The 25387-nt window shown below is 42.5% G+C and overlaps 2 protein-coding genes across 4 annotated transcripts in view; one reads left to right on the top strand and one right to left on the bottom strand.

Moving 5' to 3' along the window:
* LOC109413973 (uncharacterized) overlaps positions 1 to 25387 on the bottom strand; it is a 122809-nt gene that overhangs the window by 37325 nt on the left and 60097 nt on the right. The gene's annotated exons all lie outside the window — the stretch shown is intronic.
* LOC115254552 (uncharacterized) lies at positions 69 to 12245 on the top strand. Its single transcript, XM_062849288.1, has 4 exons — positions 69 to 297; positions 481 to 900; positions 10656 to 10821; positions 10901 to 12245. The coding sequence occupies exons 1-4, from the start codon at positions 73 to 75 to the stop codon at positions 11143 to 11145; spliced, it is 1056 nt and encodes a 351-aa protein (XP_062705272.1). The 5' UTR covers positions 69 to 72; the 3' UTR covers positions 11146 to 12245.

Genomic DNA, 25387 nt, shown 5'->3' with positions numbered 1-25387 from the left:
TCGCTGGCTGCAAAGCTGCATTGTGGAAGTTTGCATTTAATCGGTTAGCTACTAGGTATAGCAGGTATAGGCATGCACCTATTTTGCCAGCAACCCATCAACCGATTAGTGCGTTTTGTTCTTTCTCATTCCACACCGACTTGGAGCGCTGCTACCGTGGCCGGCCACGGTACGGTTGCAGCGAAGATCAGCGAGGGTGGTGATTCCGAAGCGTTCCACACTCCCCACGACCTTGCCACTGCATTGATGGAAATGAAGTTCAACACGTGCTTTTATTGGCGCGCGCCCGCGCACTCGGTGGGTTTCCATGGGAGTTGTAGCAGGGCCCCATGTACGATGTCATGGTTACGTGGGTGATTGACACTCCCTTCGGTGTTTGTTTTCGATCCATTTGGCGAACATCAATTTGATTGAAGCTATACAACATTCCCGTTTAGTGTAATTTATTAATAGATTGTGTCGGACAATTGTACCCCAAAGATGTCGTCGACGACACCCGGAAAAGGGCCGAAGAAGAAACCGTTGCCATATTTTATGCAGCGATCCGAGGACGCGATACTTCCGTCCTTCCAAAATCGTCGTACCCTGGCGGACCACGTGAAGGACAACATGCTGTGTGCCGGGCGAAAGTCCTACTTCCAGCGGATCGTCTACGTAGGACGGCACCCGAAGGTTTCGGCCATGACCATTCGCGATCAGTTCTTGAAGGTGATCAAAGAGATGCAGGAGAAAACGACGATCGACATCAAGCTGTTTGGGCTGATGATCAACTTCGATGGGTACTCGATGCATATGGTTGAAAGTGCAGAGGAGACCATCGGCGAGTACATGCGCTATCTGGCAACCAGTGACCTCTTCGAGAGCAGCCGGGTGGTGCTGGTGTATAATAACATTAATCAGGTGAGTGCGCTTGGTTGCTTCATCATTTGAATCGTTTGTACAGTAGCGCTCATCAATTATTTGGCAAAAATGTGTAAATACTTGGTTTACCCATTGACATTCTTCCTTGGTATAGAGTAGAATCTGAGATTTCCATCTCTGGCGTCCTTTTTTATTATGTTTTTGGTTGAAATCCGAAGTGACCGGCAGTGCGATAATTGATTTTTAATCTACTTTGAAATGTCGCAACTATGCTACTACGCTATGCTACTTAGAAATGTCGCAACTCAATTTGGATTAGTGCATATTGTAGCTCTTTGTTAGCTTAATGATGCGCAACAGAAAAAATAAATTCAAATTTACTTCGCAGCTGCAACTTTGCATGTGCTTCAACCGACGACTTCTATTTGGTGGTGCGAAGATAATACTAAAACTGAAATTCATGCACATGAATATGGCTGTAACTATAACTATTATTTGTAAAAATTCGGATAGATATTTTAGAGGAAACTTTAATGATTTATCTTGAGATACCGTCAAGTCACCATTCACCGTGGATCTAAGAAAATTTGAAGCGAATAAAGGCTGTCGTTTTACACCAATCTTATAAATATTGTTTGTACCACTGTTAATTGCCTTCATTATATGTATGTAGGTTAGGATTAAAGTAATAACCACAAAAGTAGAAGATTTTTCACAAAGATGGATGGTATAGTACATTTAGAAGAGGATGGGAAGGTCGCCTGATTCCGTGGTAGGTCACCATTCACCGTGGTAGTAGGTACCCATTCACCGTGTATCAGAAGATTTTTTTTCTTTTGTTTTGAAACCACCTAGCAGTGTTGCAAAAATTCAATTCATTCATTTGAACACTAACCAACCAATCTGTTCAGTCATTTTTCCTTCTAGTTAGGTTCATAACGGTTTCATTCAATCAGAACACCTATCAAATGAGAAGCGAATCCTTGTCAATTGAATAAATTGTCACTCGAATGAGTGGCTTGGCACGAAACACGAAAAACCCCGCAAAATTCCGCCAGACAGAAAAAATGTCGAATGTCGGGTCAAAGTCGGGTCAATTTTTATCGAATGTTGGGCCACTGTTGGACCAACATCGACCAACTATTGGGTCTAAGTTGGGTTTGGTGGCCAAAATAAAAATAGGTGAATGATAGGTTGATGTCGGGCTTGACGTCATCAACGATGGTAAAAGCTTCGAACCTACAACACCACACATTTATGCTTCCTAGCTAGGGCTCAATTGAATGATATGTGCCTTGACTGAGGCTGGAGCTGATGTCAATTGAATGATCAGAGGCTAGCCAATTGATATTCCGATGGTAAATGGAAAAATGAGTGGTTACCTATCTCAATTTCAGCTTTAAATATCGGTTGATACTGACACTTCGCAGCATTGTACAGCACCATTGGGTACGTTGAACGGAGTTCGACGAGCTATGCAGACGCAGAGTGATTTCGAAGTAGAATATCACAGCGTGGGCAGATATGTTGCTGCATGGAATCTGGCAGAATGAGGAAGATATAAACAGATTCTGAAACAGCAGAAATAAAGTGACAGCAAATGGAACTATGGTGCCGTTCTCAATAATAAAACAGAGATGCTCTACCAGAAGCCATGCCAGAAGCTCAATGTATCCCGCGACGGCTTCTTACCGTGAGACATGTGCGGAAGAAGGCATCTTGAAGGATGGACGTGAGTTATAGAAACCTGGAAGCAGCATTTCGATAATCATCTGAACGTAGCGGAGAACTTAGGCATTGGGAACCAAGATAACGGAGGAAACAACTGCATCCGTTCAGTAAAGGACTGAAAATCACAAGTTGAGGGAAGTTAAGGAAGCCATTCACCAGCTCAAAACCAACAAAGCAGTAGGTAATGATGGTATCGTAGCTTTACTCGTCAAGAAAGGCCCAGAAAAGTTGACCACCTGCCAGCAACGGTTGATTTCTAGGATCTAGGAAATCGAACAGCTAACAAAGGAGTAGAAGAAAGCGATAATCTGCCCTATTTATAAAGAAGGCAACCATTTGGAATGTAAGATGCCGCTTGCATAGTGTTATTGCAGATCATCTGCCGTCGCTGTCACCTCAGATAAATGAATTCGTGTGAAGTTATTAAGACAGCTTTATAGACGGCCGGTCGACAATGTGGCATATGCCAGTATCGACCGCACTAAGCTATATGTATTAGAGTGGGTCATCGTTTATATGGAAAAATGAAAAATTCAATAGAATCCCATCAGATCAAAGCTTTTTTGAACCCATTTCAAGACCCAAATAAGTGTGCAAAATTTGGGCAGGATTGGTTATGTCTACGTTTTGCGCATCGCGTTTGAAGTTTGTATGGAGTTTTACATGGGAAAACACACTTTTTTTGCATTTCTCTCATAACAAGCTTGATTTTTTCTAAAATCATGTAACCGATAAAAGGACAACAGAGCCTAGGGTGTCCTGGAAAACTTTGTCGAAGACCGCGAAGTGATCTGATGCTTATGAAAAAAGTTATAGCGTTGGCATTGCTTGGCGAAACAGCATGATTTTGTTGCTATTGTTATTCCTTTACATGTTAAAACATAAACACATGCATGCGGTTCGTTGGTTATAACTATTTTCACAAGCATCGGATCGCTTTGCGGTCTTCAACAAAGTTTTTCAGAACATCCTAGGCTATTATTTTACAGTATCGGTTGAAAAGTTTCAGACAATTTTTTTCAACTTATGACAAAAATGCAAAAAAGCATGTTTTCCCATACAAAATCCCATACAAATTTCAATTGCAATGCGCAAAGTGTAGACGCAACCGATCGTGCTCAAATTTTGCACAGATACTCAGGACCCGGAACGGAACCAAAAAAGCTTTGATCTGAGAAAACGTTTCCGATGACCCACGCTAATATGTATTCATGGACGAAATCGATTTTCCTGAGAAGCTGACCAGACTGATCAAAACAACGATGGACGTTGTGCTCCACTGCGAAAGGGTTTCGGGTGAACTATTCAGTTTATTTGGATCTCGTCGGGGACTGCGACAAGACAACGGACTCTCATGTATACTTTTCAACATCGCTCTGGAAAGTGTAATGCGATGTACCGGGCTCAATAGCTGGGTATGATTTTCACGAAATCTGGTCAATTCGTGCCAGGACGTTTTGGAGAGCTGTGTGTACGTACACCCGTCTGTAACGCGAAGCAGCAAAGTTTGGATTGGTGGTGAATACGTCAAAAACGAAGCACACGCTGGCACGGTGTACAACATTTAGAAGATGATATCTTCCGGAAAACTGACAGTTTTTTGATAACGTAATTCAAATCGTTCAGAGGCGATCTAGTACTCCACATCAATTTGATCATGTGAAGAACGATTAGAATGTCGTCACATGTTTACATCCAAAATGTATGTTTACATAGGTACTAGCCTGCCTTGTGATATTTATGCCGTGCATGCTAGTAAGTTGAACACCAAAGAGCTCGTCTAGGAAGTAACGTTATGATAGACGGGGTTACCTTCGAGGTAGTAGAGGAGTTGATCTACCTTGGATCCTTGCAGGCGGCTGACAACAATGTTAGATTCACGTTAGCATATTGAACACTCGACAACGAAGCACGGTACATCTGGCAATCTAGTTGGCGTCACGATCACAGTCACCCGTGCCGTCGAATTTCGTACAGCAATGTCACAGTGCAAAATAGAAGTGCATAAAGGAAAAAAAAAAGAAACAGTTTTGACTTCCGAGCAGTGTGCCGTCTGTGACATCGTCGTCGCTCATCGGTCGATAATGTAAACGGCACACTGCTCAGATGTCAAAACTGTTTCTTCTTTTTCCTTTACGCATCGCGATCAATTCCCACCACTCATGCTTGCTTGCAATAAACCTTGAAATGGAGGCCTTTTGTAATTTCCGTCTTTTGTAACATTTCCATGGGCTGCAAAAGGGTGAGTCGATAAGAGTGTCCAATATAGCTCTGGTCCTCATAAGTTCCTACCTTATGCTTCCACGGGTCAAGCGATGACAAAGACCGCCAGGTAGTGCAGCCTGAGTTGAGTACTGTTGTTCTTCTGACTTCAGCTAGATTGAGGAGGTACGTACCGAGTGTTTATTAACCAAGAAGGTGCGGCCACGGATGCGGCACAAACAGCGTCTGTTCTGGCAGCTGAGCCAGCGGCTCAGTATGCGATGCTCCTTCACCGGAAGCTATACCTAAGGTGGCAGCCCCGTCACAGTCCCAAGAAACACAGAAAACATCTTTGGTTATCCAAATTTTAAAAGATGTTTTTTAAGTATATTATAAGTGACTCATAATACATCTTGTGTTAGTTTCTAGCTCTAAGTATGCTAGGCGATAACAAACAGCACAGAACAAATATCATTTGTGGTACCATGCATGAGATACTTTTATATAACAATTAAACAACAAAATAATCCACCACATGAAGTATTTCAATCATGTCGCAACACTACTAAGTAAGACAAGAAGAAATAATCAATGTTTGCAATTTTAAAATCCTAAACCCAATCACTTTTTCGTTTCACAGGCGCATAGATGGTGAGCGGTTCATAGCAGCTTGTTTCACGAAACAGTAGAGTTTTCAATAATAATCACACATATTCCGTGTTCCGTCTTAGTCGAGCCACTATCAATGGTCCGTTTAACGTATAACCTCATCCTACGAGATGCACACCGACGCTCTAACAGGGAAAATATTCTAAAATCTGGCCATTTACACAAAACCAAAGCAGCTGCCTGAATCTATCCGGCGGCTCCAGTCATATCAACCTTCAACAACCAAACTATAAGCTATTCTGCAGCAACGTTTTGTTAACCGTTATGTGTCCGACAATTTTTTTGCTTTTTTCTACACCGTGCTTTTTAAATGGGCGCTGGGTACCCGGGTACCCTATCGGCCACATAAGGGTTAATCCAGTTCTCTGGAATCAATCGAAGAAATTTTACATTTGCGGTACTGCCGGTACCGATATCAGCTCCTCTTGATGGTTGCACACATTCGACCTTCACTCCAGCTGGCAGCTGGTATGAAATCCTGTCAGACCCGTTCCCAACGATCTGGTATACGGCTTTGCAATTCTTTAATGGACCACCTAGAATCCTCCGTAATCTATAAACCTCCGAAGAACCACAGCGACCAACAAGCAACGTTAGTGAGGCAATGTTTTGATATTTTGACAGCTGTTGCGCTGGTGAGAATGTAGTTATGCATAAATTATTTCGACGTTGTAAAAATGTTCACATCTCAAAAATATGGCTAATGTGTAGTTCTGTTGAAAACATGTATTTTTTTATGTATTATTAACGCTATTAAAACACTCTTCCATTAGCTGTTGTGGAGTTGTTATCGGAATGCTATTTTAGCGTAATTTTAGCTAATTTCCAAATCCAAACATTGGAATTGTTTATATATGTTTCGTACATTTTGTTCAGATTACTATACCGGTCAAAAGTATGTATACACAAATAAAAATATGTAACAAATTGGAAAATTTGTCATGTTTTTTTATGAACTAACTAGCTGTCCCGGCAAACGTCGTACTGCCTGCCTACTGTGTTTTTTGACATGCAGCTCCATAGGGAGGTCCCCCGCGAAGTCATGTGTATGGGAGCCCCCCGTTTCAGAGACCGGAGAGGTCTCACACCAGGCTAAGAACCTTCCCCGGTCCCAAACCCCCCTGCATACAAAATTTGAAGCCGATCGGTTCAGTAGTTTCCGTATCCATAGCGGTCAGACAGACAGACAGACAGACAGACAGACAGACAGACAGACAGACAGACAGAAATTCATTTTTATATATATAGATATATATAGATTTTGGTTTTAACTACATATTTTTCAATCTTACTAGGTCATAGCCAATAGTGAGCTGGCTGGTTAAGATCAATTTCAATTTCTAACTTTGTTAGAAATTCAAATTAATCTTAATATTTTTGAACGATACTGTAAGTCTCGTAGAAGAGCTGCCATATTGCTTTTTGTGAGGAATGAGGAAAATATTCCTTCAAACCGTACTATTTATTTGGCTCAACTTCCAATTTTCAATTAAATGCAACGGCGGTTAAATTTTGGATGAGTAAAAACCACTGTTTCACCATAAATCTAAAACCGCAAGTGGATTATATCTATTGCTATTGAATGATACCAATGTCATGATTTTTTATAGAAAATGTTTGCAAAATGTCATGCTTGGTCATTCACACTTATCGCTTAGATTTATTTCTTCCAGATAGCAAGAGTATATTTTCATTTTTGTTTTGCCGGTTGCTACTTAGCATACGTATTCATATATTTTCTATCCATATTGGTTTGTAAAATAAATGATAACCGTAGGTTGTTCTACCTACATATAGCCTAAGTACAACACATACATAACTTAATTTCAGCTAATCTATACATGAAAGTTGGATGGAATGCAATTATTAGTACTACATATAAGTGTATTGGGATACATCTTATATAACCTGAAAGATGTTTTACAAGCCGCCATTTTTTGCGCTGTTTTCAATATATACAGGGGATGGCCAAAATGTTTGGGATAGGCAACTTTTTGTTCTCTCACAAAAAAGTTCAACATGCTATAACTTTACTTATTTTCCTATATATGGGTAAAAATTTCAACCCGATATAACTTAATTCGCCGTGAGAAAATATTACATTTTATAACGTCGTATTAAGTATCAATATATTGTTGATAAACGTTAAAAAAATTCATTCAATTCGGTTCACTGGTTTCCGAGATATGATAGTTCAAAAAATAGTTGTCTAAAATCATTGGCGTCACTTGGTGAAATTCCTAGAGGGGGCTACAGTGTCATTTTCAGTATCCAAATAATCTCTACAATGTATTTTGAAGATATTCTAGGGAGGGCTTATGTGTTTCTAGGGGGGTCTAAGCCCCCTCTAGCCACCCCTTATGTACGCCAATGTCTAAAATATAGTGTTTTACGCGAACGGTTCTAACTTCGCGAAAAATTAATCAATCGAGCCCAAATTTGTACCAATGATGCACACATAATAGGTTGACAAACAGTCAAAATTTGAGATTTTTTTATGCACTCTATGAAAAGTTACAGCATGTTGAATTTTTTTGTGTGAGAAAAAAAGTTGCCTATCCCAAACATTTTAGCCATCCCCTGTAAGTGTTCAATTTTACGTAAATAATGCAAGAAAAATACAACATAACTAGTATGAAACGTGTATTTTAAACTATTATATAGCAAGCTGTGTTACTTGGGGTGGATGGGGGACATAAGGCCAACAACCTACTGTTCTCGAAACCCAAAATTCGTTACAAAAACCGAAAATAAAAGATTACGAACTGATTCAACGGCAACAAATTTAAGTGCGAAACAACGAACAAGAATTGGAACTGGGAATGTATTAATCCTAGCCCAGCAGGGTAAACTGGCACGACTAGCCAATTAGACATGCCGTATGAAGCTTGAGATCCCAGAAGCGAAGTCCGTTGGCCGAACTTTGAAGTACACAGATTGGCGTTGGGCCAAATTCTGCTATACTCTGGCCTAAGAGGTGAACACGCTGCTCGATGTGGGGTTGGTTTCCTGCTCAGCGCTCACGCCTACGCTGCGCTCATCAAGTTGAAATCTATTAATGAGAGGTTAATTGTAGCCAGATTCAGAACACGGGTTCGAAACCTTATGATGGCAACAATGACATAGTGATTGGGGGATCACTCTTTCATCATCGACCAGTTCAGAAAGTGACATGGGTTTCCCATGATGGCGTCACGGAAAATAAAATTGACCACATCTGCATCAGCCGAAAATGGAGACGGAGCCTTCTTGATGTGCGGAACAAACGTAGCGCCGACATTGCGTCCGACCATCATTTCCTAATCGGCGAGATCCGACTGCGTATTGCTAGGATCCATCGACAGGAGGAGAGAATCGGGCGTCGGTTCAACACACACCAACTGGAAGACGCTGCGGTGAAAAGGTCGTTCGTCGAGGAGCTAGAGAACCGTGCTGCGGATATTCCAGAAGGTGGAAGCGTAGAAGATCAATGGAGTGCCATCAAGAACGCCTTCATCGCCACCGGCGAGAATAATTTGGATGAGCTACGCACCCGGAGAAAGCAGTGGATCACAGATGATACCTGGAGGAAGACAGAGGAGCAAAGGAACGCCAAAGTCGCGATAGAGTGAGCGAAAACACGAGGAGCCAAAGCCGTAGCCCGTCAGCGCTATTCGGCTCTCGAGAAGAAAGTGAAACGCTCATGTAGACGGGACGAAAGAGCGTGGGCGGACTCCCTAGCCGACGAAAACGAGAAAGCCGCGACATCCGCTCCTCTACGATGTCTCACGTCGCCTTAGTGGGACTAAGATGAATGCTACGATGCCCGTTAAAGACACGTCTGGACAGTTACTGACCGACCCGGCTGACCAGCTGCAACGCTGGTTCGAACACTTTGGAAACCTTTTTCATGTGTCGGTCACGCCATCAACACCTCAGCATGATCCGCCAAGGGTTCAACGCATTACCCGTGTCAACACCGAAGATCCATCAGTGCAGGAAATAGAAACAGCCATCCGTAGCATGATATCGAACAAAGCCCCAGGGGTCGATCGCATATCAGCTGAGATGCTCAAAGCTGACCCCGTAGTATCCGCACAACTACTGCATCAATTATTCTGTCAGTTCCCATCCGTGTCGTTGCTAGAGCGAGGTAAGGATGTAGCCTATCACCGCTACTGTTCCTTATCGTAATCGACGAGATCCTAGGTAGAAAGGTGCGATTGATCATGAATCAAATCGTGGATTGCTGTGGTAGCCCATTACCATGGAGTACCTAAATGACTTTTAATTGGCTCATGACGTTGCTCTCCTATCTCAACGGCACTTTGATATGCAGAGTAAGCTCGATGAACTTGCCGAGCGCGATTTACGATAGCTGGGCAAGCAGTGGAGAATGTTCAAAGCTTTCAATATCTTGATAGCCAAATGGTGGCCGATGACGGCACCAAAATCGACATAGGTGCACTGATCAAAAAGGCGAGGGCTGTTTTTGCAAGTTAAAGAAATGTATGGAAAAACGACCAGATTAGTCAACGCACTAAAATCCGAATTTTCAACTCGAACGTGATATCTGTGCTGCTGTACGCTAGTGAAACTTGGTGTGAGTCAGTGAAGAACACTCAACGACTGCAGGTCTTCATAAATGTATGCCTGCGGTATATAATTTGTGCATGGCGGCCTCACAATTGGATCTGCAACGTGGGTCTGCATATTTGATGTCATTAAAGGCCGATAGCGACAGAAATTCTGAAGCGAAAGAGGAGATAGGTCAGCCACACCTTGCACAGGGGCGGATATAAAATCAGCAAACGAGCGTTAGATTAGAAACCAGCAGAATATCGCAGCAGAGGCAGACCCAGAGGCTCATGGCGGCGCAGCCTCAACAAGGAAGAAAAGCAAGTTGACAGAAATTTGACCTGGACACAGGTGAAGGCGTTGGCTGGCAATTGTCCAGGATGGAGATCTTTAAATTCGGCCTTCTACACCACCATGGATGCGCTCAGGACTGAAAGTAAGTAAGTAACTATCATTCCGATGATGTTAGACTTTGATTTTGTACTTTATGCGGATTCAGCCTTTTGAGATTCAGTCTAACGTATTTCAGTCTTACGTATTAAAAACATCAAGTGGTACTTGTCAAGTAATTGTTGAACGTTACTGTACCTGGGTACCGGACCATGGGTTATTCATTACACCTTCTATGATTGTAGAGATTTTTTCGCAAATTGGTTTGGAGATTTGCCGACTATTTGAACGATTTAACTCCGTCCGTAATCGATGCGAAGGATCCCGATGTGGTGCAGAAAACCATCAATGACTTCATGGTGCAGCTGTACACCCTCTGCAAAATGGTGCGAGCCGAGGAATTGGACGAAAGTAATTGCCTCGCCACGCATAATTACCCAAATGGCCGCTTTGAAAGGTCTTCGATTTGATTCGGTGTTTCTCTTTTCAGGATCGGCCTTTAAGTCACTCTACTTGGACGAAAATTACGAGGAGCACACGCCGGATGCCATCGTGTTGGAGTATCTGCTGAATTTGAAGTGTCTGTTCACGGTTCAAGAGTATGGGAAATTTTACGGAGTCATACCGGACATTTCGACTTTTAAGGACAAGGTTTGGCCCATACCGCACGATTTGACTCCCTACGATGTGTTCGAGACAGGGAAATATGAGATCAATATCACCTTTGGAAATTGATTTTTGCGCTTTTCTACAAGGTTGAAATAAATTTTGAATGTGTGAGTGATTTTATGTATTCGACAAAAATAAAAGGACTTAGATACCGAAGCTGCTGGGGCACGGCTATTCAGAAAGATCATTACTGAGTGAGAAGCACGTTTTATCTCAGTTGGGATGTTACTCCGAAGATAAGAAGAACATGAACAAGATTCTTACACCTCGGTAATATAACTGATGGCAAAATTCGACAAAGCACGATACAAAATTTCAAAATTAAATTTCAATATGGAATGAATGCGTGTTGTTATGACGAGGGGTCAATGAGCTGGCCCTACAGCAGAAACAGGCCTAGAGGGTCACAGTGGCACAATAACAACAACAGCAACAAATGCATATGTAAAGCAAGTCGACGATAGTTAGATCAGATAACAGCAAGTCCAATCGGAGTCGGCCAACCATGCATTATGGAGATCGTGCACGTTGACCTCTGCACTACACTACTCGGATTTTTCAAGATCTTATTTAGGCAGATATTTAACAATGACTACTATATGGAATAGATAGAACAAGACATAATGAAGCAGTAATTTGTATTTATTGATCACTCATTCTTAGTGTTGTCGGCAATGGATGTTTTCATTCTTGTTCTACTCTCATCTCCGATTGGAAAGCTACTTTTCCAAACAGCTTTCCATGGGAATTGATAGATTCTAAGTAATTTTTAACATGATTGATTTCAGTACGGATGCATCACATTCAGAGATCTTTTCTTAAATTGCCCCTAAAAGCGTTAGCGTTGCTTTGACATATTATTAGTGCTGATAGGTGCCGAGATTTTACGATGACAAAAAAGCCTAGGCCATTTGATTCAACGAAAAGCTATTTGCGTGGATCACTGCATTGCCATAATTTTGCATAAATTACCTATATTCATATTCATCGCACTAATCCGGGGGTACGGTAGTGCATAGTAAATGCTTTGACACCCAATTATAGGGAGTAGCACCAGCGTGGCGTAGGAAAACAGATCGACAATGTAAGTCATTATGCAGGAATGGAGCAAGCAAAACCACGCGGAAAGAGTGATTGATGACGCCTGTTTGCGCAACTAATGATGCCGACTTGCGACTTCAAATGGTGGGTAGGGTATGTTTCGCTGCGAGCAAGGTCGTTGCAGCAAGAAAGAAGGTGGCGATCCTAGGCGGAGTAGAATCATAAATTTTGAATGATTGTTTGACGGACATGTACTTGCTGTGAACTAATTAAACGTTGTAATGTTCTTATGGTCAGATTTACGAAATGACCTAGAGACCGAAACTACTCATGAATGGTTCTCGACGATCATCAGCTCGCGCATGTCTTCCCCACAGTAAAAGTAAAAGTAAAAGTTGTTTTTGGAACTGTATCAAATTGTCGATACCACGCTGCACTTAAGCTACTTTGAAGCATGACATTAAGTGAGACTGTGATGTCAGCAGCCAGCAGCAGCAGAGCAGAATGAGTCCGGTGGCGCGGTAATCGGTGAATGGGATAGGATACCAGTTTTCGGCAAGGCGGGCTCAGGTACAGCAACCTCTCTGGAAGAGCTTGTTTTGAATAGGTAGGTATTGCCAACGCCGGTTTGAAAGGCTCCGGAACGTCCCTCGCTGAAGTATGCTGGCAGATACACGTCGACAGTGTGTGATGAAGGTGATCGATAAAATGTTGCTGGACGGTTTATTTTTTTCTTGCGTTGCAAACTGTGCCAATTCGGTTCAAGGATAATTCTTTAGTCGTGACTTTTGGACCTCTTTTTTGGCTGATCTAGATTCACCCGGACAGATCTGCTGGAGGAATGTTAAATTTGGACTGTTGGCATTTGAAGCCAAGGCAATTAAAAGAGGTTCTTAGACCAAGCCTCTCCCCAACAATGAGAATTTATTAGTTTAATCTTGGTTTCTATCCAACATTTTTATTCATTTGAGTTCATGAAGCATGTAGACCAAATTTTGATCAGCAGTCCCGTATACTTTTGAAAATGCAACAAAAAATACAATAATTATAATGCAATGAATATTTAGCCCTTGTAGCTTCCGGCTTTTCCTTCTCTAAGCAATGGATGAAGAAAACTGATCAGCGGGAGGCTCAGGTGATGTGGGGTTAGGAATTACCTCCAACAGTCAACGAAAGAGGCAGGACTACATCCCCGACTTACTAAACCGATCTCATTACCGCCAAGTTGAGTGACTCTTCAGGACCAGCGAAGATATTGCTTCGGAGAGGGACACATCGTACCCTCGAGATTGGCTGCGTAGCCTTGTAGATACGAACATCATGACATGCTCTTTTAGGAGGATACTAAGATAATGTGCGGTGCATAGCCAAATTCTCGAGTGTCCAACTCCAACTGCACCGCAAGTATCAAGAACTGATAACGAGCACATCGTGATTTGACCTACTGAAGGTGAGGCCCTATCAGCTAGCACACAAAACGACTTACCGAGGATCGCTTTCCATGCTCGGGTCCAACCCATTGACCATCGCCATGACTGGGACGCTACCAGGATGTTTTCCGTGCGGCCACCTTTTCGATACGAGGTCCGAATTCGACCGTGAACTTTAACCGCAACAACTTGTCGTACATGCCATTTCATAACATTTCGTAACACAAGAATCAGGTTGAAACCTTTCCGAACTCTTGCGCTTCCGACTCACATCTGTGTCGTATACATGTACTCGATTTTGGAAATGTCTTCCGAGAATCTTGGTAATTTTGGTAATCGAGAACATAGCGTCTATGAACGACTTCCCTTTCCGGAAGCTGAACTTGTTACTTGAGAGACCATCTACAACCTTAGTGTGCCTAAACAGTCTGCTGAGGATGATCCTCTCGAGCACCATCCTTGCCGTATCGAGCTAGCATATTGGTCTATATGTCGACGGGTCTTCGGTTTGTTCCCCGCCTTTGGAAATAGGACCAGGCTCTGCCGTTTCCAAACCCCTGGGGAGACTCGTTCAGATCACAGGAGCTTTTGTAATAGCTACATTTAGGGCCAGATTTGGAACTCTATCTGGACCTGGGGCCATACTTACTCTAAAGGATTCTGCAGTCCCCAAGAGGTTTCTCATTGGTTACCGTCCTCGCATCGCCAGCCCCAATCCCCAGCGATCCTACGTAAGGAGGCCAAGGACTAAGAACATAATGTGAAAAGAGTCCCTCGATGATCCATCTCCACTCTTCAGTATCTCTGGAGATTGCTTGGCAGGAGCCATTTTACTTCTTGTCTTGGCCATCACGACCCTGTATAGGCATCCCCCCTTGGGTTTGTAGTGGCGCTCTGATAGAGATCCTCACAGCAGGCCTTTTTGCTTAGCCTTGTCTCGGTTTTTAGTGCGACTTCAGCAGCCACGATCGCCACCCGTCGTTCTTTTCGCTCCTCATCAGCACGTGCTTGGCGCATTCGTCGCCTAGTCCGTTGACAGGCGCGGATAGGGCTAGAGTGGACTAGCCTTAGGTATGGTCGCATCGCACGCACGCAAGAGCCCTGCTTCCAGCTCGTCCCCGCTTAAACCGAGTAGGTCTTGCTCACGGCGGCGTAGCGCCGCCCTAAATACCTCGTTGTCGAAGTATGCACACTTAGAAAAAATCACCGACTTCGGTAATATTTTACCGAAATTTCAACCGTTAAGTTTTTTACCGGAAAATTCGGTGACGTTTACCGAACTTCGTTAACATTCGACAGATAAATGATAACATTTTACCGAAATTTGGTAATTTTTACAGGATTTCGGTAAAAAACCATAACCGAACGCTCAACAGTTGAGATTTCGGTAAAAATTACCGAACGCGACTAGCTGTGTGATGTCTTCCACCTACGAGGGCTTCCCAACAAATATTATTGCTGTACAAAAGCTGAATAAACCACTCTCAAGCCAGAATTTGAAAATTTTGGCTGAATAAGCTGTTATTCAGCTATCATTGTTACATGGGTTGAGCTTGGTCTATTCGCCCCTTTATCCACCTGCTGCCTGCTGTTATTGTAGCCAATACAGTAAATAGCGAATACTACTTAGGTGTTCGCTATAAGTATCGGCATCATCACCCTCCAGTTCGAACTACTTGTTGAGCAAGGACTACAAAGAGTAACATCGATGATCAACTCCACTCCGTTCCGACAAAAGACACTTCTGGTACCAACCCTCCCAAGCAACACACATGGTTACAAAACAGTGACGGCAGCGTATGTAAGGGTTGCGCAGTAAGTCACAGTGACTTCTGTGCAACCATTACATACGCTGCCGTCACTGTTTTGTAACCATGTGTGTTGCTTGGGCTAGGCCAAATGACCAATGCTTCAAGCAGGATCTGACCTCGGTGGTTCATGGAACGGGTTGCCAATTCCACGATCTAGGCATTGAAGTCACCCGCTATTAACACCGCCTTTGTCCTGTCAGCACAGTCATCATGTAGTCCAGGATCTGCGTGAACTGCTCGATCGAACACCGTGGAGGTACATACAGTGTATCAAACAATTGTCCGTAGAGCTATTTTTTCGTCAAAATATTTTTTTATTCAAATGTTTGTAACTTTTTTATACGTTAATCAAAAACGCTGAAATTTTGACCAATCATGAACCATTGGTAAAATTTTGAGTGAGATTGAATAAGTTTTCTGAAAGTTATAGAACTTTCAGTAAAGCTTGATGGTTTGGAAAACAAAGGTTCATTACTCTATATATTAAAGAATAATGGATGAAATATTTTCAAACTAATACGCAATCTTGTTAAAGTTAATTTGTTCACTACAAAAAAATATGAAAAATATGCTTATGTAGTCGACGATGTTTATAAATTTTCCATATTTTGCAAATATAATCTGTCAAACTTTTTCCATTACATTCATCCATTTACATTAATTGGAAGAAAAATACATAGGTCCTACTCTACACGTAGTTTAGTAGGTCCTGTATAAAAATATTACATTAAGAGAGTTTTAGGAAGATGAAAACACCTGGCACTTTTATTTATCAAAATATGATTAATTTCCAAATAATACACGGAACTTATACAGATTTTTCATATTTTTGTAGTGAATTTAAACCTCAAATGAAGCTGCATATGGAAGCCAAAAAACACACAAAAAACATGAAAAAGTTTCATAAAGTATATACTGAGATATAATGTTTTTAAAATATGTTCAAAAACTTATTCAATCTTGCTCAACGAAGCTTTGATATACTGTTTATGATTTACCAAAATTTCTGCGTTTTTTATTTACGTATGTAAAAGTTAGGCACATTTGAATGAAAAAATATTTTGAAGAAAAAAATGATGTTTGATACACTATAGCAGCAACAAAAGCACCTCAACAACCATGAAGCCATTTTCAAGCTAGCAAATTAAAAGGAGCAGCGTCGCGTGGGAAGCCATTTATTTAGTTAATTATCGTAAAATTTATTGTACTAATGGAGTATCCATAAATGACGTAGCTTTTTTGGCCGATTGTAGATACCCCATCCTGTAGCATATTTTTTAAACCCTACTGAAGGGAATAATTTCAACAGTATATTTCGGAATGGTCATTATCTGTCATTGTACCCTTATCAGTGCTGAAAATGTCATTTCGACATACATATCTAAAATCAGGAACATCCAGCTCTCTGAAACGATAAGAAATACGTTATGTAGATGGGAAGGGATAGCAGGGGAGGGTGTAGTAGGAATTGGTGTATGTTATAAAAACTAAACAGGCAACTGTTAGGGTCAGTGCCGCAAATGTCATATCTTAATTCAACCACATCCAGCTCATTTTAGAAGCTCAACCTGAGAATATGGTATATGAAAAACTTGTGCGGCTAGACCAGCTCTACAAGAATATCACAGAAAAGCCGATCATTTTCGAATATTCAAGATAAATGTCATGGACAACCTTCAAAAATGCCAATGATAGGTATATATGGTAATTATCATTGACGGCATTTTTCAAAGGTAGTTCGTGACATTTACTTTAAATATTCAAAAAGAGCGGGTTTTCCATGACTTTCTTGTAGAACTGGTCTAGCCGCACTAGTTTTTCATATACTATATTCTCATGTTGAGCTTTTAAAATGAGCTGGATGTGGTTGAATTTAGATATGACATTTGCGGCACTGACCCTTGAGACTAACTGAGGCTTACAAACTGCTCAATCGACCCAGTGGCTAAACCAAGACTCCCGGATAACTAGCTCAGTAGCATGAGACCCCTAGAGCTGGGTCTACAGGGTCGGCATGCTACTGGGTAATTCGGAGGGGCTACGCGGAACAACGGGTGCAGAAACTATGGTATTTCTTTGGGCTATGACAGAGTGTGTGTGTGTATGGAGATATAAAGGCAAATTTATTGAAAGTTACTATGTTGGTTCTAATTGGTTTATTTGGGCTATGGCGGGTTGTGGTTGATGAAAATCGTTGGGTACGTACCGGTGTGCTGGCGAGCGCTCGCTGACGGCTGCTGACGGCAATGGCGGATGACGGTGTCGGTCCTTATGGTCCGGTAGGTTTCAGAATGGCGGATCTTGGAGTTTGGCTAGCTTAGTGGAATGACGAATCCACGGATTTTAGGCCACTTTCGTGTCCTAGACTTGGCTACGGCGTCTTCCTTCTTTGGCACGATCGACGGGCCACGGACGAGACCGTATTGGCCACGCCGAGAAGGGTCCTCTTTGGTGATTAGGGCTGTTAGCCCGAGGAGCTCTCTCACGGTTGGTGAGTATGACCAGAGAGCCTGGTCTTTTACTGTTAGGCGTAGACCGGTGAACCGATCTAGGCCGAATCGTGTGGACTGTGAGGGGCGATTCCGTGACAGTACCAAAATGGTAGTTCAAAAGGTCCTGTTGGAATGATCCGGAATAAAGGCACTGGTATCACAGAGACCATTTAATGTGGCATACCTGAATGAACTTAGGCTGGACTCAAGCACTATACTCGTTCACTGAACTTCTTACAAAAAGCCACTTTTAAATAAAACTCACTTGTGTCTCACACGAACGCCGAATTGAAAGTGATCATGGCGATCAGCTCAAGTCTTAAAATGCCCTCCAGTCCATGCCTTCCCATTGTTCCTTAATCGTTACTCCATGTTTCCTATCCTTGGTAGCAGCACCACCCATTATGCTACCGGTTTGCCTACTTTTACTGCCACAGTTGATTTTCGCCCGCCACCCATTTTTGCCATAGTTTATTCAAATTACATTTAACATTTAGCTTACAACATATTTCTACTACCTAATACAGTTTACAATTTTAGTCTAACTCTAACCAATTCTATTTATTCCAAACACTTAACAAACAAACACTATAGTTTCCTCAACAATACGCACAAATTAAAAATAATATTGGGATAATTGTAACTGAACGGTTACACTATCCTCCCGCCACGGTAAATAATTGAAGTACTTCAATTATTTATTTATTTTTACCTACATAATACATTAACTAGTTAACTGAAACACGAAGACAAATGTCATTATTTTCTTTTTTTTTCTTTTTTTTTTGTTTTTTTTTTTGAATCGCGAAGCAGTATAAAATTGATTAAAATTTACTTGGACATAACACAACATTTTAAAATCGGCTGGCAACTAAAGGTCAAATTCCCCTAAAGAATTTGCCATAATTACGCACGTGTGAAATTATCCTGTTGGTATGCATGTAGATAAGCACGAACACTTTATGGTTAAACGATCTTTCTAGTTCATCCATTACTCAATTTCATCCCGACCTACCAACTGTAGGTAATGAAATAGAGAAGGTTGATTAGTTGACTGAACACGCTGTACGAACTAACACGAATAGGACAGTATTTCAACAAAAAAAATTAATTGCCAACTAAACTACAAACTATTTGAAAATCAATGACGCAAAAACAAATTAAAATAATGGTGAATCGGACATACAACGAATTAAAATTGGTCTATGAGGTGGTAAAATTTATGAGGATGATTCCCAGCATGATTCGATCAGGCGGCCGTCCTGATCATGGCGGAACAATACTGGGAACGAGCCCAAATTTCTTCACGCTATTTGCAACCGTGTGGTAGCTATGCCTATTGTTAAGGTACGTGCTCAGTTCTCTTGCTCGCGATCGCGTTTTAATTGCAGTGACAAATTAAATCGTACCAAATACTACAAAAAACTACGAATACGGAAAACAACTATATACAACATGCAAAACAATATTTCTAACTATTATCTCTCCTTTTCAGGAAAGCATTCTCCATCTTTACGTGCTAGCACGGTTCTTTTGAATGGCGCCTATTCAAAAGAACAATTTTTCTTCATTCTTCATCTATCCCTAATTACTAACTCTTCTATGATGTCATTATTATACTTTTGATCTAATTTTATTGCATTTGATTTTCTACATCGGCAGAGATTGAGCGAACCGATCGATTGTTGGGCCTGTAGAGGCGACTCAATTCGTTGGGGTTCTCAGAGTGATCTCTCACGACGAACCAACACTCTCATGAGTTCCTCTACTATCTCTCACGACATCTGATGGTATTACCGAGAGCACGGTGATGCAGAAGAGCGAACGTTCAACCCCATGACGAGTTCAGCGAACTTGGTCGGTCGATGACCTCTGTTGTTTACAACCATTCGATGAAGAGAGCGCAACATACTGGATTCGTAAACACTATCCTCAATCTTTATCGAACAGTTTAATTGGAGTTATTATTATTTTAGGTCCTAACATCCTCCCCTGGACGAAGATCCGCAGCGGAGAATACCCCGAGGACCTTTCCGGAATCGTCAGCGACCTCGTAAGAACTGGATCCGCGCTTGGCGACGACCACACATGGGGTGTATACAAGCCCGTATTTCGCGTTGTATCGTTCAGCGGCGGATGATGGTTTAAAGTTCCGCTTATAAACCTTCTGTCCAACCTGGTAAGTCGGACAAAACTTCCTATGCCTCAAATTGTACGTTTTCCGGCTTTTCTCGTGACTTTTCTTCAAATTTTCTTCAACGATTTTGAAGACTTTCTCATTCAATTTTCGGCGTACATCATCTCGTTCCTCAACTGAGATCTCTTTATCTTCCCTTTCCAACCCTTGGTGATCTTCTCGTGACCATAGAGAATTCGATAGGGAGAGAGACCAGTTGAGGCGTGGATGGTTGTGTTTACCAGCTCTTCTACTTCCGCGATTTTTGTGTCCCACAACCGTTGATCTTTCTCCATGTAGGTCCGTAGACAGGCGTTGATCGTCCTATTAGTCCTTTCGACCGGATTCGCCTGGCTATGGTGGCGTGAATTCGGCCAATGTTGGATTCCTCGACGAGACAGCAGTGCCTGAAACTCTTTACCTACGAATGTAGTGGCATTATCCGAGATAACGACCTCCGGAGTGCCAAAGCGTCTGAACCAGCAATCCTCCACGATTTGGCACACTTGTTTGCTCTCAATTTTCCTCACGGGTACTAGCAAGGTCCATTTGGAAAACAAGTCCATCAATACTAGCAAATGGCTTTTCCCGCTACGACTCCTAGGAAGATTTTGAATAAAATCAAGTGCTAAAATTTGAAAAGGTTTGTTGGTTAGCCTCTGATTCCCCATGGCAGGTGCTGTTGACACAGTCGAGGGTTTACATTGTCTGCATACGCTACATGCCTGGACATATTTCTTAGTTTGAAGAGCCATTTTTGGCCAATAATACCGCATTTTCAATCGATGAATCGTCTTTTCGTAACCCGGGTGCAATGTTTTATCATGCTCTTGTTCTAAAATATCCTGGCGCAAATCATCGGGCAAGCACAGCTTCCACTCGAAACGGTAGTCCATTGCATCCGTGGGCGACGAAACCAATTTATACAGCTTATCCTGTTCTATTTTGAAATCGGAGAAATCGTCTGGACGTTCCAACACCTTCTTGTATACCGAAGAGTACCAGTCATCCTTGCTCAGGTCAATCGCTTCAACTGCACGGGAAAGTGCATCCGGAACCACGTTTTCGGACCCTTTCCGGTGTTTCACCAGCATGTCGTATTGCTGAAGCAACATGCTCCAGCGGCTGAGCTTGGATGACGGTTTCCACTTCGAGTTCATTATAAATGAGAGAGCAGTTGAATCCGTAATCAACGTGAACCGTGCTCCCTCCACGTAAGGTCTAAACTTCTCTATGGATTCCAAAGCGGCCACTCCTTCCTTTTCCGCAGCTTTCCAGGAACGTTGCGATGAAGTTAGCTTACGAGAAAAGTAAGCAACCACATGCTCCTTCCCCTCCACCTCCTGTGTGAGAATTCCGGCTATTGCGGTATCGCTGGCATCGGTCTGGATCGTAAATGGTCTTCCGAAGTCTGGACAAGCTAGTATTGGCGCCGTAATTAGCTTTTCTTTAAGACTAACGAAAGCATTTTCAGCTTCGTCATTCCATTGAACAATTTTTGGCTTTCCTCTCAGCAAATTAGTGAGAGGAGCTGTTATTTCGCTAAATTCTGAAATAAAACGCCGGTAATAATTCACCATGCCCAAGAAACGCCTCAGCGATCTCACCGATGTGGGCCTCTCAAAGTTGACTATCGCCTCGATTTTATCAGGATTCGGTCGAATCCCCTGTTTTGACAGCACGAATCCCAAATATGGAAGTTCTGACACACAAAACTTCGATTTTTCCATGTTTATCGAGAGATTGGCAGCCCTAAGCCTTCTAGCTACGTCCTTCAAGCTCCGGAGATGTTCCTCAAACGTGTTGCTTACAATGACGATGTCGTCAAGGTAAACAAACACGTTTGGTTCCAGCTCACCATACCCCAGCACCTGGTCCATCAAGCGCGACAGTGTCGCCGGACTATTGACCAGCCCAAATGGGAGTCTGGTAAATTGGAACAGTCCCCTTCCAAATATCCGAAATGCCGTATACTTCCGAGATTCAACATCTAACGGGATTTGCCAGAAAGCCTTGGATAAATCTATCGTCGACAAATATCTTGACGCTCCCAATCTGCCTAAAATGCGGTCCTGGTGTGGCAGAGGATAAGCATCCCTCCGGGTCCTTTCATTCAGTTTGCGTGCATCTAAACACATCCTCACTTTAACACGTCCTTCAGCATTCGACTCACCTTTCTTAGTTACTGGAACAATCAACAAGGCCCAGTCGCTGTTGGAACGTTCCACAACGCCCGAAGCAATCCATTTATCCAGCTCCTCATTGACGCTTTTCTGGATTTCCGGGGACCATGGATAAGGATTCAACCGAATTGGTCCTGCATTCTTAAACTGTTCTTCAAATTCAATCTTATGTGTTATCAAAGGTGTAACTTCCAACTTTGTACCTTCATCGAAGACCTTAAACTCCTGTTTAACCTCTCCTAACAGCCGCTCCTCCTCAGCAGTCAAACGTTGCTCTTCTTCCGGTTCAGCTCCTATCTCATCAATCAAACATTCGTCCTGGTTTACGGTGGGTTCTATGTTGAAAAGTTTCCAAAAATTCATTCCCAGAATGAGACGACGATTGAGCGATGGTGCAACGACGGCTGTAACAATCTTAGTTTTGCCATTAAACGTCATAGGCAAATTCACAAATCCGGTAACTTCCATTGGCGATCCTCCAGCAGTGACCAGTTTTAACCCGGTTGGCTGCAGCTTCAGCTTCAAATCTCTCAGCAGCTTCATGCACCCAAACCCCAAAACCGTCATCTGCGCTCCGCAATCCAATAATCCAATTACCTGAATCCCCATGACATCTACTTTAGCAAAAGGGCGATTGTCCCCGTCGACCTGCACTATGAGCTCTCCGACCTCCTGAGTAGAAGAAACGAACCTAGTTAGAGGCTTTTTATAACTGCATCGACGACCCCTCACATCGACTGCTTCTCGTTTTTTTGCACAAAACGGACAATCCGGTTTTCTGAAACCTTGAAATCCACAGGTGGAACAGAAAATTTCCTTGGGCTTCAAGCAGGCGCTAGAATGGTGATAGTTACCCCGGCAATTGAAGCAAACCGTCCTCTCCGGAATCCGATAGGCTTCGACTCTCTTTTGCAGAAGCTCTTTGCTGCAACCTTCCCCCGGGTTCACATCCGCCGGTTTCTTGTTTGACTTTTGTTGATCAGTTTTACGTTGCTCCGGCATTGGTTTTCTGGGACCTCGATTATCGTTCCTCGGACCCTGATACGCACCAGCAGTTTGATTTCGCCACTCTGATCTACCCTTGAACCCCGTATCCTTCCAGTCATTTCGCGGTGGCTGCTGTCTACGTTGTACTGGACTCCTGCTGATCTCGTGGATCTGCGACGATCTGGTACCCTGATCACCTTCTGATTTGCGGTACAAAAACCAGTTTGCAGAGTCCAGCTTACGCCCCCACACTTTCAACATCCTCAACGTTCGGACCCCTTTGACTAACAAGGAGTTTTTATAGTCCGAACGGAGATTCCGGAAAATGATATCAAACTTCCTATGTTCCGTCGGCGGGACGGCCATCTGCTCAAAAATCTCCTTGATTGCGTTGTAGTAGTCTTGAAACTTCTCTCCTCTTTTCTGTCTCCTAGCCGCTGCTTGCTGTTCATAGTGGTAGTCCATGTCCGGCGGTTGATATTCCAGCTTCAACTCAGCTACCAGCTCGGTCCAATTTCGGAACTCGCGATTCCTCCTTCCTTCTATGTACCAGGACCTCGCATCGCCGGAAAACAAGTGGATCGCCTCGCTGAATAGTGTCCGCTTACTAATGTTCTCCGCCTCAGCCATGAACTCCACTTCTGATATAAACTTGTTCAACCCTCTTCCGTCGTCCCTTCCGTCGTATTTCAACTTCCAGTCACAGACTGGCCTAGGCCTTCGCTTCAATCTCTGGTTGCGCTCAACTTCCTCCCTATCTGTATCTGTATCTACTATCTCTGAGTCTTGATCGGTTCCTGCTTCTTTTTCGCTTAAAACGTCAGACGAATCTGAGTTGGCTTCTTCGTTCCTTTTCTTGACCACTATCTTCGCGCCTCTCTGTTCACCTGTCATGTTCAGTTGCCTTTTCTTTTCAGCCTTCAATGGTAGCGACATATCCTTCTTCCCTAACTGCCTACTTGACCGTTTCTTCTCATTCTCACGAGCTCGAGATGTTTCTGTTCTAGCTCCTAAATTAAGCGCCCTTAATTTGGTTGTAATCAATTGGTCCACCCGCTGCATGATCCGCTCCACCAGTTCATCAGCGTTGACGACCTGGTTTTCGCGGCTCTTGGGTGTGCTGGACCTCCTACTTCTCACATTTCGCATGGTAAACTCAAGATCTTCCGAGAAAACCTCGTCCTCGCTTACCTCTCTTTCTTCCTCAGTTCGCGGGTTTGAATCTTCTTCTTCTTCTTCTTCTTCTTCTTCTTCTTCTTCTTCTTCTTCTTCTTCTTCTTCTTCTTCTTCTTCTTCGCTTTCATCTCTATTAGGCTCTTGAGAACTCTGTTTTGGTAAGTTCCTTGCAGATGGTTCTCCTACAACCTCTGGGTCCTTGCTACTACTACTCCGCGGAAAATACTCGTTCAACAGCCCGAGAACTATTTGTTCTAAGCCGGCGGTGTTGAACACTTTCCTCAACCGTTGCAACCGAAAGTACAAGTGAACCAGGCGCGTTTTAAACTGTGGAAATTCTGCTTTCTTAGCCTTCCTGTTTTCTAGGGAATCTCTAATCATTGCTATTTTCTCCTCGACTTGACGCGATTCCGATTCACGAGCCTCAACTATTACACTCCGTGACACGAATCTGTTTGAATCTTTTTCCTCCTTCATTGCACCTCGTAATTTTCTACGTTTTATATCCCTAGATTCACCACTAGAATATTCTACTTTGCGAAGTACAAGTTCGTATTCCAGCTCGTCATCAAGCAGATGGTTCACGTTCATCGAACGGTATTGGCTGGCGTATTTAGAGTCCATCGTGATTAAAGCAAACAGATTATGTACAGCAATTCAAGAAAACTTCAATAAAATTTAAAATTCAAAATATATACACTTAGAAACTAGATAATAAATTCAAATTCATAAGAAAAATCAATAAAATTCAAAACTTAAGCTAGAAAATAAGAAACGATGAAGAAGAAATTCAAAAATGGCTAAAATATAAACGACTCATAAGAAAGTGATCATTCGTCATAAATAATTCCAAAAGTCCCAGTGAAGAAACAGGGGTGTAAGCAGTAATAAATAACAAAAGTTCCATAAACAAATAGAAAAGTGCATAAATAAATCAAAAGTTTCCATAAATAATTGATTTTTGAGCAATTAAAAACGCCAAAAATGCAATGAATAATTCAACTGTTGCAAT

The sequence above is a fragment of the Aedes albopictus genome, chromosome 2 (genome assembly GCF_035046485.1).
Source record: "Aedes albopictus strain Foshan chromosome 2, AalbF5, whole genome shotgun sequence".
NCBI classification, from domain to species: Eukaryota; Metazoa; Arthropoda; class Insecta; order Diptera; family Culicidae; genus Aedes; species Aedes albopictus.
Note: the sequence above shows the minus strand (reverse complement) of the source record. Positions and strands in the feature narration are given on the sequence as shown.

Bases quoted from the DNA above. Each gene is read 5' to 3' on its own strand.
- LOC115254552 (XM_062849288.1), top strand. From the start codon at position 73: ATGCACCTATTTTGCCAGCAACCCATCAACCGATTAGTGCGTTTTGTT. The intron at 298-480 runs GTGGGTTTCCAT...TGTACCCCAAAG, and splicing joins GGCGCGCGCCCGCGCACTCG to ATGTCGTCGACGACACCCGG. The intron at 10,822-10,900 runs GTAATTGCCTCG...TTCTCTTTTCAG, and splicing joins AGCCGAGGAATTGGACGAAA to GATCGGCCTTTAAGTCACTC.